The 20074-nt window shown below is 44.2% G+C and overlaps 1 protein-coding gene across 20 annotated transcripts in view; it reads right to left on the bottom strand.

Annotated features, from left to right (window-relative positions):
- ARHGAP32 (Rho GTPase activating protein 32) overlaps positions 1-20074 on the bottom strand; it is a 346243-nt gene that overhangs the window by 106302 nt on the left and 219867 nt on the right. For all 20 annotated transcript variants that reach the window (XM_084803670.1, XM_084803653.1, XM_084803655.1 and 17 more), the window contains 3 exons: positions 5801-5938; positions 3233-3325; positions 1320-1442 (listed from right to left, as the gene is read on the bottom strand). In XM_084803670.1, coding sequence (XP_084659796.1) covers positions 1320-1442; positions 3233-3325; positions 5801-5938 — 354 coding nt within the window. The remainder of the gene's footprint in view (positions 1-1319; positions 1443-3232; positions 3326-5800; positions 5939-20074) is intronic.

The raw sequence follows: 20074 nt of genomic DNA, 5'->3' as shown, positions 1-20074 counted from the left end.
CTCTGTCAGTGGGACACGAATAGGTAGTGGGATCACTTGCTCTCACGCTGGAACATTTTCACTTGTTAGTTCTTAAACCCAATTACGTATTACATTAGCTGCAACATAAGGAATGGATTGATGATCATCTCTTATCCAGGATTTGAAACCAGGATCTCACCACATAGCTAGCTAGCTAATCTGGGTTCAGCAAAACCCTAGTGCTCATTAGCCTCATTTAATGTTGATATCAATTAATGCTGCACCAGGGTTCCAGCTAGTGGTAGAAGGGATAGGCAAATTCACACTGGAAAAGGAGAATGGGATTCTACTGCCCACATCTGACCTCTTAGCCATGATTAAAAGATAATCAGCATTACATCTGAGGGAGGCTGATAAATTAAAACTGATTTTAGTAACAGAACACTGTCAACATGTTTTATGCTGATTACTGTGTTATTCTGGTCATTCGACCGTAATAAAGAGTAATTGATAACAGAACATTTCATGTTCCTTTGAAGGTTACTATTTTGGTAATATCAGTGATCCAACTGTTAATTTCTAATAGAACTCAACATCATATCTTAATCTGGACAATAATAGCCAAATTATTATGCATTTATCTAGTGCTGCAAAATGAAACGCTATGATCTGAAACATACCAGAAACAGCAAATTGTGCTTTCCTTAAAATTTTTGAACAACACTGCATCACAGATAGTAGCAGCGCAGGCAAGCAAACAACAAGAACATACACCTAATGGGCATTAGCTGAAAAGAATAAAGTATTCAAAAGCAGTCAAGGGCATACTTTCATTCCAGTACTCATTACTCAACAGCTGCCAGTGTGAGTCCAGGGTTTGAAAGAAGCTCAAACACGCAATAAGCTTTTTGGGGGTGGATAAAAATGGGTCACTTATTTTCATGCCCAAATGCAGGAAAAATCCTTTTACAAATCTGTACTCACATGTCCATTTTCTTAGCAGGTGTACTCTTTAATGACCATGGTACACAGAAACATACACACAGAGAAAACATCTTCCTGGTTATATTATATATGCAAGGAGAATTGCTAAGGGATTCCTCAAAACTGAATTTTTAGAATGTTGGCTACAGAACTGGTAAATACCTGCTTAACTGCTAGATTTTGAGTCTGATATATTTAAAGGTCATCCCAAATAGATTATCACTGAATACATGGCTGATATAATATGTTCACTCTCATTTCCAGCAGATATTTAAAACACTAAGAATCCATATTTAACATATGCACAAATAGTACAAGGTACAGTTTCTTCCTTCTTTGTTTGATAAGGAATATATATTCCTTCAATTACTTACCTCAAAGGACAGTTCATCTGCTGCCTGAGCAATATATCTCTTAATGACGTGGGCAGCTGCAATAGCAGGAACATTAATGGACGATTCCTCATGTACTAGGAGATGATTCCCTTTGTTATCAATCTGTAACAAAATATATGGTAGACTGTGAGGACATGTGGCTCTGTGAATCTGTTGTATTAACAGTTTGTACGAAGGAGGGATTTCATGCTGATTTACAGAGACAGCAGTACTTTAAGGGCTCCCTATAGAAGGAGTGCAAAACTATAATGGAGGCACTGTATACCAAGAACTGAAACGGGATGGTAGCAATTAAAACTATAGAATAGGGTATCGTAGCATGCTTTAATAATCATCTGCATTACCATTCTTGGTAACAAAGACAGCTCAATAACAGGCCAACAGAATTTATGGTATTATGGAAAGGTCATTCACAAGAATTTGTATTCTGGCAATTATTTCACTTCACTCCAACCTTTCGACTGTTAGTTCTCTCTACTGCTTGAATGCAATAACCTTGGTGGAAAACCTGTGTACACATCCACCCTAGATAAGAGGAGCAGTGTTATCTTATTTAAAGGGGATATATTTTTATTATTGATTTTTTTATCTTATTGCTATTCACTTTGAAAATGCCTGTTTTAGTTACTAGTGTAAAAAGACACTCACATAGAAAGCAATTCAACCACCCTAATTCAGGGCCATGGCACACATTTTAGGCATACACCTAAAAATGTAAAGTGTGACAGATATGTGCATCATACATATGGTGTTTGACTGCGTGTTTGACTGTGGCTCCTTGTACAGTGCATTTAGTGCAAACCAAGGGTTATCTTGGTGTAATGTGAACGATGTAGGGCTCAGCATATTTTACTGATTTTTCAAGGTGGGGTTAGTGAAGTGGGGCAATAATGTTCACCCATTCAGAGTGAGGACAAGAAGCATTGCTCTCACTAATTTGATGTGATGACATCATCACGTAGCTAGATCTGATTGGCTATACAGAACAGGTAGGCAATCTGATACCCTTCAGATGTTTTGGACTATAACTGTTTTTAGCCCTACTCAGCATGGCCAATGGTGAGGGATTATGGCAATTGTAGTCCGAAATATCTGAAGGGCAAAGGGTTGCCTACTCTTGCTATACAGCATTATCAGGAAGCCTATTCAAAGTGGTAACAATGCTTCTACCCTTGCTTTTATGTAGCCAGATCTGACCCCCACCCCATCCCTCCTTTCGTCCCTCAAACAATTCTGGTAAAAGTTCAGCACAGCCATAGTGAAATGGCCCTCAGAAATTTGCTGAGCTATTCCAGTAGCAGAATAAGTAAAAGTACATATTTGCTATTTCCAGGCAGCTACACCTATTGAAAATAATAGGGGGAGGGGATTTATGGTTTAAGTTAGCAATAATACCCCACTAAAAGGGAGTGCAGGGGTAGTAGAGAACATTCTACAAGCTCTTCTAGAACCCATTTTCTCTAGAGAATATATATATTTTTCTACTATATTGCCCAAATTGCAATTTTAAAAAAAATACTGGAATGCTGGAATAGAATTGCCCTAATGTATCATGCCTTATATATCATAGAATAATTCAAAGAGGAGAATAAACTTAATCCTCCTGGAATATCTACTTCTTCTATAGCAAATTTGCATGGTCCTATGCAACTGTACTAGAACAGTTTTTGTGAACCGCCCAGACAGCTTCAGCTATTGGGTGGTATAGAAATGAAATAAACAAACAAACAAACAAACAAACAGGAAACTGCTATCAGCAGTGGTATCTAATTTGGTAACATTTGTAGACTCACGTTCCATTTATAACTTGCATGGTTGTAAATCTGAAGCATTTGGCAAGCTATCAAATATCAGGCATATTATGTAACACAATGCTATACACACTATAGTACCTCCATCCATGTGAGGGCAGGACCACAGTTTATCTTGTTGCCAGCAATGGCTGATAGTCGTGACAGGTAAGCCATCAGCATTTGCGTGACAAGCTGTAGGGAGTAAAAAAGGAATAGTATAATGTTGATGATGTAGGGTTTCATAGAATCATAGAATAGTAGGGTTGGAAGGGGCCTATAAGACCATCAAGTCCAACTCCCTACCCAATGCAGGAATCAAGTTCCAAACTTCAGGATAAGGTAGCTGAAGCCAACTATTTGCTGCAGAAAACATAAAAATGTTTTCCTGCTTTACTATACCAGGAAATCTATGAATCTGAGAACCAGAAACATCAGTGAAACATACAATGCCTTATTCAATGAAAATGTTAGTAGATGAAAAAATTAAAACCTTAAAAATTCTACTTAATGTACCTTTTGCTAGACACCTTAAAATTTAAAGTCTTCCATTTGGCTTGAATTTCACCAACAACATACTATAGCTATAATCCCAATTGTGCTTTTCCCATATCTGGAAAGCAGCTTTGAACAAAACCACTCACCAACATGTCTGAGGCAAAAAAAGTATTTGATCTTGGACAGTAAGAATATCAGGGGCCAGATGTCCAGACAGAAGTTGCGCTACAGCAGCTAAATTACTCTGCCAGAATAACTTGGTCTGAATTTTTGGGAGAAGGAATCTGTGTTCTCTAATACTATTTTATCTTCTGCATGTATGTGCTCTGTGCTCAGAACTGAGTTTAGCCTCTCCCTTTCCTCAGTCCATGAGAAAAGCTGTTCCCCCCATGCAATATTCATTTGCTCTCCTTCCTCAGCAATGTCCTCCTCCTGGACATCAGCAGCAGTAGTTGGGAGAGACTCTGCAGCCCAGGTATCCACCTGTCATCCTTAGAATGTATTCCAAATATTTCCCAGTCAGTCAGCTCCCACTGCTTCATCCTAACTGCAGGTATGTTTTAAGAACAAAAAGGGATGTTTGCTTTGTAAATTCATTGGGTAGAAAAGCAGGATTTCTGAATGGTGTAGAAGAACTATGGATGTAGCTCTGGTACTGAAAACAAATTCCTAGATTGAGCATTTGCTTACCTCATTCCTTAAATCTAAAGTTTATGGACTGCCTATGACAAGAAAAAAAATGGGATGGGATGGGGTGGGTGGGGGCCAGATGCAAACAAAATGGTTGTACAGATGTTAAGAAAGGTAGAAGTGGCAGTGCCTTTCTTTTAAAGACAGAGATGTTAAGGCTAATCTGCACGAGAGGCACACAATCACCTTGCTAGCCATGCTCCTTATTTTTAAGTGTGAAGAGAGGATAAAGGCTGCAGTTGCTCAGTAATATTTGGAGGGATGCGCAGAAGCACACTAATTTTAAGAGTGGGGAAGAAGGAGGTTGCAATTTCCTAGCAAAAGGCACTCTGCTGGAGGTGTTCAGTTTCTCTACATCACCTGTCTCTTTTCAACACAAGTTCTCATGCACAGGAGTGTCCTTGTTCCTATCTGTGAAATGTTATAGGTACACCATCTCTGATGCAGTCTCCAGTCCCTTCCACTCTCCATTACTTCTCATTCTCCCCTGTCACCACGTGTGTGCTTCCACCTCTGAAGTTCTCCTGCCACCTATCTCTCTTTGCAGCCATGCTTGTTATTTTAATTTTCTTTCCCCTCAAATAGACCAGTCTAACCAATCTTTATTACTGGCCAAAGGGTAGAGGAATAAATTTTGCACCCATTCTATCAGATCTCATTTAAATAAACAGACCAAGTCCTAATAATTTTCAATAGAATAGAATTATTGAGATGCATGGTACTGGTAATAACATTTAGTCCTTCATAGTTCGCCTCTCAGTAAAAGTGCTGGTTTTGTTGTTGTTTAACTTCTAGAGCTGCAACCATATGCAGAATGACTTGAGTAACAATTATGTTTCCCATTTACTCATTGCAGTCTTTCACAGTTCATCTTTTACAGAAAAAAGTAGAGAAATACCAAAACACTGAAAGTGCATTGATGTATAATGTAGATATATCATGCAAACATAAATTCTATTCTTCATTTAGCAGGATTGTAGATTTTAATAATTTGCCTAACTTTTTTTCTGGGCATATTCCTTCTGTTACGCAAGGCCAGTTCTATCATTGGGCAAAGTGAGGCAGCCACCTCAGGCAGGAGATGCTGTGAAGTGGGAAGTGTTGGTGAGGTATTGGAGGACGGAGCTGTCCTCCAACACTTTGGCTTACCTTTCATTCCCTAAGCTAGCCTGTTGCCCTCAAGTGTGTTGGACGACTATGCACCATTGCCAGTGTTGAGTAAGGTTCAATTGCCAGTCTGGTCAGCTTCTGTACATAGATTGGCTGGGAGCATCTTGGTCTTCACTTCAGGTAGTAAACTTGGGCCAGCCCTACTGTTATGCAGCAATGCACTGTTCCCATAATTATAACCAGGAGCTTCTCCTTATAGTTCAGAGACCAAACAAACAATCATGTTCAAAGGCAAGTTCTTTTTAAAAAGCAACCTCCTTCTCCCTGCACTCAGGTAGCTTTTTTCAACGAATGACAAACTTCATATTTTACCTCTGGACTGTCCTTCAAGGCATCAGAACGGGGTAGCTCTGAGAGCTGAGAGAAGCGCCGGTCATAAATACATAGGTGAAGATGTTTATCAAGCACTCTGAAATCCTCATAACTCCGCTTCACAATCCAGCTCTTGCCCTTCAGAGAGAAAACAAAGTATTAAAGTGTTATATACTTACTGCCAATTCATGTTATTGTGACCAGCATCATAAAACAGCAGTTCTAGCAGAAACACAGGTCAGACACCTCTGCAGTGCTGTCAACTCTCATAACCAAACTCAACAGTTTAAACTCAGATGATCAGGCCAACGTCAAAATTAACCAATATAAAATGAAACTCATTTGTTCCTAGTGTTATTTAACCCATTTCTGTATCTATACTTAGTCAAAAGACTGGTCCATCTAGCCCTATACTATCAATTCAAAATTATATAATCCCTGCAAAGGTTTCAGGTAGAGATCTTTCTTGGAACTTCTATCCAATATGCTTTTAATTGGAATGCCAGTGACTGAACCTGGACCCTTCAGTATCCTAAGCATGTGTTCTGCAACTGTACTGTGGTCCCTCTACATAAAGAACCACCTGTTTACACAATTCCATGGACGGTTATGCTATAGTAGCACTAACTGGGGGAGCTCAGGTGGTGGTGGTGGCCAGAAAGCTCAGGTGGCCAGTGGTGTTGGTACTGGCCTTTAAAGTCCTAAATGGTTTGGAGGAAAGGCGCTGTGCACATGCTCAGAGGTTTGGGTCCAGGTTACTTGAAGGACTGCATATACCAAGCTGCCTGCTCTCTGAGATCAGCACAGGCCCTGCTTGTGTGCCTGCCTGTAAGAGCAATTAGATTGGCATGAGGGATAGGGCCTCTTTATACCAGTTGCGGGGGAGCAGGAGGGTGTCCTGCTTGCAGGCTTACCATGGGTATAAGCTTGGCCACTGTGTGAACAGAATGCTAGGAGAGATAGGCCTTTGATCTGATCCAACATGGCTACTCTTATGTTCTCATAAAGGGGCATGGTTGGTGGGCACAATCCCATTCCTCCCTCACATGTTCATGAATGTATGACAGGGGTCATGTGAACCTCCCTATTACCATCATCATTCACTATGGTTGAGAAGAACCAGGTTTTCACTTAATTAGGCTTTGCTAACTAGTTTCAACTCTTGATTAATATTCCTTAGCTTATTTGTAACACTGTAAATCAGCTCAACCCTGATATATCAGAATGCAGTATGAACATAAATGCACATCAACATTTCAAGTTTGACTAATAACAACTAGATTCCCAACACCCATTTCCAAACAGGGAAGAATGCAGAAGATTGCAATATCTTCCTTGAACAGAGACATCAGAATGAAAGTTGGTGAATTCTGCATTTCAAGATGAACCTCAGCTCAGCCATAACACATATGTTTAATGGGGGCAACAAAAGACACGTGCGACGATGCAATGCAATATCTTCCTTGACATTGCAAAATTAGAATTAAAGCAATTATGCATGTTCAGGACAACATTCTACATTTCAAATGTAAACACCAGCTTGATCACCACGCCAATTCTCAAGAGGGCCAGGAAAGATACAACACATAACAGAAAATCTTCCTTGAAGATTAGGCTACCAAACTGAAAGGTAGTGTATAAATTCAAATAAACACTGAATATTTCAGTTTCAAAACCAGCTCAACTCCACATTCATTTTCAAGTGCGGGGGAGGGAGAGTGTCTGCAAAATAGATTGTAACAGGATATTTATTAATTTATTTCATTTTTATAACACCCAATAGCCAAAGCTCTCTGGGCGGTTCACAAAATTAAAACCACAAAAATACAACAGAAAACACAATATAAAATAGATTAAAACTGCAGAATAAAAATATAACCAGAGTAATACCTAGCAGCAGTGCAGATATTTGACACAATAGCAGATTTAAGACAACAGAGCTAATAAAAATGGAATGCTAAAATGCTAAAAATGCCTGGGAAACTAAAAAGGTAGACACCTGAAACAAGACTGCTTTACTAACTCTACTATTTATCCAAGAATTCCTATACATATTACACAATTATTAGAACACTCAAAGCAAATGCTTCCTAGAATTTTGAATACAGAGGTAAAAGAAAGTATCTGAAATGTACAGTGACACACAAAGCACTAATAATCCCACTAATTATGGAGCAAAGAGTATCTGAAGTCTTTCAAAAGATGCTTGCTGTGTAACATTCAGACTCAACCTAGATACATGACAGCAGTAAAACTGTTGAGTGTATGTAACTAAAATCAGTTTTCCTTTTCCCCCCAAACCCAACCTTCCAAAGCAGTCCTTCACAGATATAGCCATCCATTAGATAAATATATAACCATTGTGTTTGCTGAGTGAAATTATTTTTATGAAGCTGAAGAGCAACAAGAGCATGTAAACATGTAACAGAAGAAGAAGGGTTTCCAGCATACAAAGCTGTAATGCTCAACTGTTTTCCTTGATTAAAATGGTTTCTGAATGGCAGGATGAAAAATATATAGCCTAAGTCTCTTGCTATTTGAAAAGGGATTTGCTTCTCTCAACACTTTATTAGATTCCCATCTTTCTTTACAACTTGCAATTTAAACAATTTGCTATCAATCATATACCCATGTCCCCTTCATGGATCACTGTTGTGTTGTGGCGAAGGAGCTTGCGTAACTCAGTGAAGCCATAAGCTATGCCATGCAGGGCCACCCAAGACGGACAGGTCATGGTGGAGAGTTCTGACAAAATGAGGTCCACTGGAGAGGGAAATGGCAACCCACTCCAGTATTCTTGCCAAGAAAACCCCATGGAATGTATCACAAGGCTAAAAGAGATGACGCCAGAAGATGAGCCCCTCAGGTCGGAAGATGTTCAATATACTACTGGGGAAGAGCAGAGGGAATTTCCAAGTAGCGCCAGAAAGAGTGAAGCGGCTGGGCCAAAGCCGAAAGGACACTCAGCTGTGGATGTGTCTGGTGGTGAAAAGTCAGTCCGATACTGTAAAGAACAATATTGTTTAAGAACCTGGAATGTCAGATCAATGAATCAAGGTAAGCTGGAGGTGGTCAAACATGAGATGGCAAGATTGAACATCGACATCTTGGGAATCAGCAAACTAAAATGGACAGGCATGGGCAAATTTAATTCAGGTGACCATTATATCTACTACTGTGGGCAAGAATCCCTGAGAAGAAATGGAGTAGCACTCATAGTCAACAAAAAGATGGGAAAAGCAGTACTGGGGTACAATCTCAAAAATGACAGAATGATCTTAGTACGAATCCAAGGCAAACCATTCAACATCACAGTAATTCAAGTCTATGCCCCAGCCACTGAGGCCGAAGAAGCTGAGGTTGACCGGTTCTATGAAGGCCTACAACACCTTCTAGAACTAACACCAAAAAAAGATGTCCTCTTCATCATAGGGGATTGCAATGCTAAAGTAGAAAGTCAAGAAATCACCGGGATAACAGGCAACCATGGCCTTGGTGTACAAAATGAAGCAGGACAAAGGCTAATAGAGTAATAGAGGCCAAGAGAACATGCTGATCATAGCAAACACTCTTTTCCAACAGCACAAGAGGCGACTCTACACATGGACATCACCAGATGGTCAATATCGAAATCAGATTATGTACTTTGCAGCCAAAGATGGAGAAGCTCTATACAGTCAGTAAAAACAAGACCTGGAGCTGACTGTGGCTCAGATCATGAGCTTCTTGTTGCAAAACTTCGGCTTAAATTGAACAACGTAGGGAAAACCACTAAACCATTCAGGTATGACCTAAATCATATCCCTTATGAATATACAGTGGAGGTGACAAATAGATTTAAGGGATTAGTCCTGACAGACAGAGTGCCTGAGAAACTATGGACGGAGGTCTGTCACATTGTTCAGGAGGCAGCAACTAAATCCTTCCCAAAGAAAAAGAAAGGCAAGAAAGCAAAGTGGATGTCTGAGGAGGCTTTACAAGTAGCTGAGGAAAGAAGGGAAGTGAAAAGCAAGGGAGAAAGGGGAAGATAGATCCAACTGAATGCAGAGTTCCAGAGAATAGCGAGGAGAGACAAGAAGGCCTTCTTAAATGAACAATGCAAAGAAATCGAGGCAAACAACAGAATGGGAAAGACTAGAGAGCTTTTCAAGAAAATCGGAGTTATCAAGGGAACGTTTTGTGCAAAGATGGGCATGATAAAGGACAAAGAAGGCAGGGACCTAACAGAAGCAGATGAGATTAAGAAGAGGTGGAAAGAATACACAGAAGAACTATACAGGAAAGATCTGAATGTCCCTGATAGCCATGATACTGCGGTCACTGAACTTGAGCCGGACATCCTCGAGAGTGAAGTCAAGTGGGCCTTAGGAAGCATTACTAACAACAAAGCTAGCCGAGATGACAGTATTCCAGCTGAGCTATTTAAAATCCTAAAAGATGATGCTGTTAAAGTGCTGCACTCAATATGCCAACAAATTTGGAACACTCAACAGTGGCCACGAGACTGGAAAAGGTCAGCTTACATTCCAATTCCAAAGAAGGGCAATGCCAAAGACTGTTCAAACTACCGCACAATCGCGCTTATTTTGCATGCCAGCAAGGTGATGCTCAAAATCCTACAAGCTAGGCTTCAGCAGTATGTGAACCGAGAACTACCAGAAGTACAAGCGGGATTTTGAAGAGGCAGAGGAACTAGAGATCAAATCGCCAACATTCGCTGCATCATGGAGAAAACAAGAGATTTCCAGAAAAAATGTCTATTTCTGCTTCATTGACTACACTAAAGCCTTTGATTGTGTGGATCACAACAAACTGTGGCAAATTCTTAAAGAGATGGGAGTACCAGACCACCTTACCTGTCTCCTGAGAAACCTGTATGAGGGTCAAGAAGCAACAGTAAGAACCAGACATGGAAAAACCGATTGGTTCAAAACTGGGAAAGAAGTACAACAAGGCTGTATATTGTCGCCCTGCTTATTTAAGTTATATGCAGAGTACATCATGAGAAATTATGAAAGTTATATGCATGAGTACATCATGAGGTGTACATCAGAGTACACCTGTTGGATGAATCACAGGTCGGAATTAAGATTGCTGGGGGAATTATCAACAACCTCAGATACGCAGATGATACCACCCTAATGGCAGAAAGCAAAGAGGATCTAAAGAGCCTCTTGTTGATAGTGAAAGTGGAGAGTACAAAAGCTGGTTTGAAACTCAACATTAAAAAAACGAAGATCATGGCATCTGGCCCCATCACTTCCTGGCATATAGAAGGGGAACAAATGGAAGCAGTGACAGATTTTATTTTCTTGGGCTCCAAGATCACCGCAGACACTGACTGTAGCCATGAAATTAAAAGACGCATGCTCCTTGGGAGGAAAGCTATGGCAAACCTAGACAGCATAGTCAGAAGCAGAGACATCATCTTGCCGACAAAGGTCCGTCTAATCAAAGCTATGGTTTTCCCAGTAGTAACGTATGGCTGTGAGAGCTGGACTATAAGGAAGGCTGAGCGCGGAAGAATCGATGCTTTTGAACTGTGGTGCTGGAGAAGACTCTTACGAGTCCCCTGGACTGCAAGGAGGTCCAATCAGTCAATCCTAAAGGAAATCAACCCTGACTGCTCATTGGATGAACAGATACTGAAGCTGAAGCTCAAATATTTTGGCCATCTAATGCGAAGAAAAAACTCACTGGAAAAGACCCTGATGCTGGGAAAGATTGAAGGCAAAAGGAGAAGGGGACGGCAGAGGATGAGATGACTAGATAGCATCACTGATGCAATGAATATAAACTTGAGCACACGCCGGGAGAGAGCGGAGGACAGGAAGGCCTGGCATGCTACTGTCCATGGGGTCACGAAGAGTTGGACACGACTTAACGACTTAACAACAACATATACCCATGTAAAATATATGATAAGAGCAATAGGTCACAGAAAGGAGAACCCTGACGTTCGTGGTGATTTCTAAATGTCAGAAAATTGAGTGCAATAACCTAACATAAATCTGTAGCATGCAACGGTCTGTTACCACCATGAACACTAGGTGGTGAAATGTTAAACAGCCAACCAAAGAAAAGTGATAAGCAAATGAATGTGTAGCTATTTGTAGATCATTTTTAATCACCTACTGACATAAATTAATGCCTTTGGCCTATCTCTGTAACTGCATCATGTGCTCAATGTGTCACTTAGTGGTTTAAGCACCTTTCATTTAGATATTGTAAAATTATATGTAATGCATCTGTCAGGGTGGACACTGAGCCCATAGAATCCCAGAGTAGTTCTGATTCTGAGGAAGAGGAGCCGCTTCTGGGAGAGGAGCGCGCTCATCTTTCCCAGGGCCAACAGCTGACAGAGATTCCTCCCACTGGCATTCCTAGCATAGATAGCAGTCCTGGGAGTGACAGAGCGCGGGAAGCAGACTTGCTGGACGCGCGACGCCGACAGTGGTGCCAAATGGAGGGCGCGGAAAGGAGGCGTAGTGCCCGGTTGGCGCGCAAACAACGGTTGCACCCAGAGGATCCAAGGGAAAAGGGGAGGGACTCTCCCTAGCCCATAAGTTCACGGTCTGCCAGTGATTCCCTTTCAAACAGGGACCAACTGTTCCAACTTAGGGCATAGGTACTCTGCTGCTCATATTTAGTTGCTAACAGTAGAGTTGTTAAGTTGTAAAAGAAGAATAAAGCTTTGTCTGTGTCTGGACTTGGTTACTGGATTAGACTGAGAGAGGCCTCCAAGGTGCCCTTGACAGCTTGGTCCCTGTTCCTCTTTTTTTTTCTCTCTCTCTCTTCTCCTATTTGCTGTATGGAGGGTGCCGGGGACCTGGCAGTGCAAGCTGTAGTGCCAGAGAACCAGATGCTCCGTGATCAGATGGCTCAACTGATGTCTGCCGTGCAGAATCTACAGGCTGCGGTTCAACCCCCTCTACCTCCGATTCCCCCCCACCGCAAGTGCCCAGTGGCTTTGCCAGAGAAGTTTTCTGGTGAGAAAGAACTTTTTCAGATTTTCAGGGCCCAATCGGAGCTGTACATGCAGCTTCCACCTGAGGATTTCCAGACAGAGCAGGTTCGTGTGGGTTTCATCATTAAACCCACTGCCTACTTTCAGTCATGGCAGCTAGATGGGCTTCGGGGCTCCTGCTCGCTAATGACCCCCTGCTCATAGACTATCAAGGTTTCATGACAGCGATGGCCCATTTTTTTGGTGACCCCCTGCGCACGCAATGGCTTCTCGGGAGATTCGCCGCCTCCGGCAGGGCAAAAACTCAGTTTCCAGCTATGCTACAACCTTTCGCTTGCTGATGCAGGATTTACAGTGGAATGATGCCACGCTAGTGGCTCAATTTTTGGATGGTTTGAATGACGAGATCTTAGACGAGTTGGCGTGCACGCCCAGCCCTACTTTGGAGGACCTCATCCAGACCTGCCTTCAGATAGATAGTCAGCTGGTGGGGCGCCGGCAGACCCGGCGGGGCGCCAGGGGCCGGGATTTCCCTCCTCCCATTCCCCGTTTCCTGCCCTCTCCCCCACCCCCCGCTCCGGCGCTGGGGGTGGAGGAGACCCCGATGCAGCTGGGAGCCACCCGAGCCTCACTGCCGCCAGAGGAGTTTGAGCACTGGCGAGCTGAGCGCCGATGTTTTCGATGTGGAAAGCTGGGGCATTTCACCAAGACCTGCTGAGTTAAATCCACAGCTCCGCTGCCTCCCCCTCCTCTCCTTCCCCCTCCTCCTCCTCGTCCCCAGGCCTGACTAGACTGCCCCCCAAGCTTGTTGGGGGCCTCCAGTGTGGGGGGTCAGTTCCCCACTGGGTGAGTGCCTTCCCCAACCCCCCCACCCTCCCATCTGCTGTTGCATGTTCACCTCTGCTCCTCCCAGTGGGGTGGAATGGAGACCCTAGCTTTAGTGGACTCGGGGGCTACGACCAGTTTCATGGATGAGACCTTCGCCCTCTTCCACAAGATTCCTACCCTGCCCCTTCCTGCCCCCTTGGCAGTGGAGACCATCGATGGGCATCCTCTCTCTTCGGGCGCGGTGACCCGTATTACAGTTCCACTCACTCTGCGTGCCCAGTCTCACATTGAGCAGATTCAGTTTCACTTAGCCAAGGTTCCCTTATACCCAATCATGCTGGGTGTTTCCTGGCTCTCTAAGCACAACCCTCAGATTTCTTGGGGGCTTCAGCAAGTGGAGTTTGCGTCTCCCTACTGCTGGGAGCATTGCCTCCCAGAGGAGGCGCCAGTCCCAGCCCAGGCCTTAACCCTTTCCTCCCCCTCATTGTCTGCTTCTGGCAGTCCTTCAGCTACCGTGATCCCCCCAGAGAAGTATGCAGCTTTTCGGGATGTGTTTGACAAGAAGGAGGCTGACTGGCTTCCCCTCCACCGCCCTTTTGACTGTGCCATTAACCTCATTCCGGGGGCGACCATCCCCGCTGGCCGGCTGTATTCGATGTCTGAGCCGGAAGTTCAAGCTCTGCGGGAGTTTTTGGACATGAATCTCAAACACGGCTTCATTCGCCCGTCTTCCTCCCCCGCCTGTGCTCCTACCTTCTTTGTGGCCAAACGATCTGGAGAACTCCACCCGGTGCACGATTTCAGAAATCTAAATTCGGTCTCCATCCCCCTCATACCTGAGATGCTGGAGCGCCTGGGGCGAGCCAAGATTTTCACAAAGTTGAACCTGCGTAGCGCATACAATCTCATTCGTATCCGGGAGGGGGATGAGAGGAAGACCTCTTTCGGGACCCGGTACAGAGCATATGAATACCTAGTGATGCCTTTTGGGCTCGCCTGCGCCCCCCCCCCTTTTCACGTTTTATGAATGCCATCTTCCGGGACTGTTTGGACACTTTCCTCATTGTTTATCTCGATGATTTACTTATATTTTCTGAGGACCCCCACGCCCATCAGTGTCATGTCTCCGCCATCCTCCAGCGCCTCCACGAGAACCATCTTTATGCCAAGCTGGAGAAATGTGCATTTGACCTAACCTCTTTGGACTTTCTTGGTACATTATCTCGCCTGACGGTATCAGGATGGATCCTGCAAAGGCCCAGGCTGTCCTCTCTTGGCAGGCTCCATCCACCCACCAAGAAGGACTTGCAACGTTTTCTGGATTTTGCTAATTTTGACAGAAAGTTCCTACCCAGTTTTGCTCAGCTGACTTCTCCTCTCACGGACCTCCTTAAGGGCAACAAATCTCCTTTTCATTGGACGTTATCGGCCCAACAGGCTTTCGAGGAACCTAAGAAGCTTTTCAGTTCTGAGCCGATCCTGTTACATCCCGACCTGAGGAAGCCTTTTGTAGTGCAGACTGATGCCTCTGACTTTGCGGTGGGGGCGGTGCTCTTTCAGCCAGATCAGAAGGGCGGTGGGCTGCAACCTCACGCCTACCACTCCAGGAAGCTGAACATGTCTGAGAAAAATTATACCATTTGGGAGAAGGAACTGCTGGCCATCAAGTCCGCTTTGGAAACCTGGCGTCATCTCCTGGAGGGGGCACAGCACCCAGTCGAAGTTAGAACTGACCATCGCAACCTCGAACATCTTCAGACAGTCCGTGCCTTAAACCAGTGGCAGATTAGGTGGTTGCTTTTTTTTTCTCGGTTCCACCTTAAGATTTGCCATGTGAAAGCCTCTGACAACCTACAAGCAGATGCTCTTTCTCGTAAGCCTGACCTCCAGCCAGGGAGTGAGGAAAATCCCCCCCCCCGATTCTTCCCCCCCAAGGCCTGGCAACAGCTGCGGTATCTCATTCTTGGGAGGAGCTCCTTCTCTCTGCACAGGCTCAGGATGCTTTTGTTCGCACAAGGGTGGAGGAATTGGGGCTAGCCTCTGCCCCCCCCTACCCCCTTCTCTTTGCGAGGTGGCCTGCTTTACCATTCCGGCCGGGTCTATGTGCCTTCTAGACCCCTCTGCGAGAAGGTCGTCCATCAGTGCCATGACTCCCCCACAGCTGGGCATTTTGGCATCACCAAGACCCTGCATGGAATGACGAGGGATTTTTGGTGGCCTCGTGTGTGTCAGGACGTCAAGACCTATGTCACCTCCTGCCCAACCTGCCAGCGGGCGAAGGCTCCCTCAGGCAAGCCCACAGGCTTGCTTCACCCCCTGCCTACCCCCTCAGGACCTTGGAAACTGCCCTCCCTTGACTTCATCACTGACTTGCCTCGCTCACATGGTAAGACCACCATTCTGGTGGTGGTGGATTTGTTTTCTAAGATGGCCCATTTCATCCCCTGCTCTGGGTTGCCCACAGCCAGGGAGACGGCAGAGCTGTTCTTGGCACAGGTTTTCCGCCTCCACGGATGGCCCGAGGGTCTCATTTCGGATAGGGGGCCCCAGTTCACTGCCCATTTCTGGAGGGAGCTACTTGAATTGCTCCATGTGATACTCCATCTTTCCTCCGCTCACCATCAATAGACAGACAGTCAGACCGAGCGCACCAAAGCAACTCTGGAGCAATATTTGCGCTGTTATGTCAATTACCAGCAAGATGACTGGTTTTCCTTGCTACCTCTCGCAGAATTTGCTTATAACAATGCCTGCCATGCTTCCACCCACCAAACTCCATTTTTTGCCAATTTTGGTTACCACCCCAAGGCTTTCCCGTCCAACCTAGCTCCCTCTTCGGTGCCAGCGGCCCATGACTTTTTAGAGGAGTTGAGAGCGGTACACCACCTCTTACGGGACTCCCTCGAGCAAGCCAAGGCAGCCTACAAGGCCTCTGCGGACCGGCCACGCCAGCCGGGTCTGTCTCTGCAACCGGGGCACTGGGTTTGGTTGTCCACCCAATACCTCCCCTCGCACTCGCCCGCAAGGAAGTTCGTTCCTCGCCGCACAGGGCCTTTCCAGATTACGGCCCAGATTAACCTTGTTGCTTTTCGCCTGGCTCTCCCCCCCCCCTCCATGAAGATCCATCCTGTTTTTCATCAGTCCTTGCTGTCCCCCCTGGTTTCTGGCGACCCTCATCACTCAGTCGGCTCCCCCCCGCTGCCAGTGCTGGTGGAGGGGGAGGAGGAGTTTGAGGTCGTGGAGATTCTGGACTCCCGCCTTTCTCGCGGCCGCTAGCAATATCTGGTGGACTGGAAGGGGTAGGAGCCTGATGAGCAATCCTGGGAACCCGTGGAAAATGTGCATGCTCCGTTGCTGCTGAGGCGCTTCCACCAGCTGTACCCCCACAAACCCGGGGCCCCAGGGGAGGAGCACGAGGGGGGGCCTCATGGGAGCAGGGATGATGTCAGGGTGGACACTGAGCCCATAGAATCCCAGAGTAGTTCTGATTCTGAGGAAGAGGAGCCGCTCCTGGGAGAGGAGCGCGCTCATCTTTCCCAGGGCCAACAGCTGACAGAGATTCCTCCCACCGGCATTCCTAGCATAGATAGCAGTCCTGGGAGTGACAGAGCGCGGGAAGCAGACTTGCTGGACGCGCGACGCAGACAGCGGCGCCAAATGGAGGGCGCGGAAAGGAGGCGTAGTGCCCGGTTGGCGCGCAAACAATGGTTGCACCCAGAGGATCCAAGGGAAAGGGGGAGGGACTCTCCCTAGCCCATAAGTTCAGGGTCTGCCAGTGATTCCCTTTCAAACGGGAACCAACTGTTCCAACTTAGGGCATAGGTACTCTGCTGCTCATATCTAGTTGCTAACAGTAGAGTTGTTAAGTTGTAAAAGAGGAATAAAGCTTTGAAAAGAATCCCTTTGTCTGTGTCTGGACTTGGCTACTGGATTAGACTGAGAGAGGCCTCCAAGGAGCCCTTGACAGCATCAATGCCAACAACTTAATTTTATTAATGGCATGACTCTGCTTCAGAGAAGCAAACAGGCTTACTCAAGGTCACTGAAAAAGATGCAGTGGCAAAGTTGTGAACAATGCCTCCTGGATAAGAAGATATCACATTTCTGGCTAGTAGGTATGCTCCATTGTGTGCACATGGCAAGACATAATTTAAGAGATCTGTATTAAAAGTAAATCTTTCCTCTTCCCTACAAATGAATAAATTGCTATGTGATGACGTATCACTTCCCCCTGGTGAGTAGGAAGAGGAGAAATGAAGTTTTGTTCAAAGATTCACAGCATTCATGGAAGAATCCTCGAGCAAGACCTGAGGAGCTCTTTCTAAGCCCATTCTTGATGGTCTTACATGTCTTTGGTTCTGCAGCAGCAGGATCTTCTGTCCAAAGGTAAACTCCCGGGGTGAGTAAAGAATTGGTAACCCATGTCCATCCCGGTGCTCCCCTTTATACAGAGCTACCTCCATTATCTTGTCATAGGAGTCCTTGAGGGACCCAGATCCATCATCCAGCATGACCACCATAGACATCAAGCTTGAAGAAAAAACAGATCTGCTGCCTTGGGATAGTGAGCCAAAGAGTCTTCTTCCATAGTTCCCTCCCTGCTTGTTTCCCCTTGCAAAACTCGACAATATCAATACCTTTTTGAGGTGAGTCTAAGGATCTTTCGGACTGCATAGGTGATGAAATCCTTAGAGAGCTAAGTGCCTCCCCTGCAGATCAAAGGAAACAGTGTGAGGCCTCTCCAGTAGAACCAGATCAAGTCTGAGAAGAGTTAGGTTGGGATGAGTGGGTGTATCCATAGGATTTTATTTAGTTTTATTGATTACTAGGGAGGTTTTGCCTCTATTTCTAGTGCAAGTCCTGAAAGAACATTCTGAACAGTGATACAGGGGACTAGAACCAAGCTGCTGGAAGATAGTAAGTTCTGAAGATTTCTGAGCAATTTGAAAGCTGTCTGCATTAACAAAGGCTACAGCTAACTTACCCATTTTCATTGTTCTGTGCATTTATATCTCCTACCTATCTTCCAGTGCCTTGACACAATACATTACAGCCTATTTGAATTGAAGATAGACCAATACAAAAAATGTCATATTCTGTTTTGCCAGCAAATGAATCCTAACATTCTGAAAACATTCTAAACTGGGTTACTCGCCAAGGCAAAAATTATAGTTTCTACTCTAGGAACAGCAGTAAAGCCAAACAAGTACTAAAAATACAGAAGCCATTTTGACCAATATACCAAGTTCCTAACACCAAACGTAATGCCAAACCTCCTTACACCAATCCCCTTTTCCATGTCCTGATTCCCTTTGATAATATGTACCTACATTAAGCACAGTCACCTGATTTAATAATGTAACTGTATGATATATAGGGTGTCCGAAGGACCAGGCCCTAAATCAGATCTGCCATAGCCTTAAAAGACACATCATAAAGTTTAGACTGGTGTATGCCAGAGAGAAAAGGCAGACTCAAACTATGTAAAACGTATGAAAAAAAAGAAGGAAATTCAGTAAAACCAATGGACTTACCAAACTTGAGGTAAAAGTGAGGTCCGATTTATTTCTAGTCTATTTTCAATAAACACACTGCATATTTTAAACATTTTCTCTATTCTTTCTAGTACCATGTCGTTCTTTAATTAGTATTAAAAAAAAAGATAATTTGTTCAGCCTTGGAACTAGACTTTTAACAGCTTGGCTACTGATAAAACTATTTAAGCTCACACATTAAAAATAGTGTACTACAACATTCAGCAGCCGAAGCCAAGCTTATTTTATTTAGCTTCAAATGAGCTTATTTTGCAGCCAGCCAGCTTTTACTGTACACCAAACATCCCAGCAGACATGCAACTATTCCAAGTCAGAGGAACATTCCTGTTAAGCTACTTCACAGCTACTCAATCAGCTATGCTCTTGCGCGCTCTTAGTTTTATGGTAGCAATCTGACATGCAAGGCATGCTTATCCACTATTCTAGAATCTACCACAACCTCCCTATACTGATTCGGACAGATGAGTTCACACCCACATAGTAGTGGGCAAAACAAAACAAAAAATAATAGTAACTATCATGCCATCGGTACCACTCCATATTTAAAATAATTCATTTTTGTTGCACACAAGCAGTTTTCAATTTCAAGCAATTAATTTCATAAATTTTATTCCAACACTCGACATGGTGCTGTCTCAGGTCTGTGTTTGTCAGTAACCATTTCAGTAACTGCACAGAAAAGATGACTATCAAAGCAGTTTTAACAGAATTGGTCTACAAAGAGCTATGGAGTATAAGTGCATAATACTTTTCATGGCAGACACTAATGCTGCAGAGAACTTCAAAATAAATGAACCCTAAGCAATGAACTAGCTAAGAACTGAATAACGTTTATACATGCTTCTCTGTTAATATAATACTTTAACAAATGTGAAGCATTTTTTAGTATACTACACCAGGAGCAGTGAACATGTACACATCCTT

The sequence above is a fragment of the Heloderma suspectum genome, chromosome 6 (genome assembly GCF_057233095.1).
Source record: "Heloderma suspectum isolate Gila_16-S chromosome 6, 16-S_ref, whole genome shotgun sequence".
NCBI lineage: Eukaryota > Metazoa > Chordata > Lepidosauria > Squamata > Helodermatidae > Heloderma > Heloderma suspectum.
The sequence above is the reverse complement of the archived record's forward strand: the minus strand, read 5'-3'. Positions and strand labels throughout refer to the sequence as shown.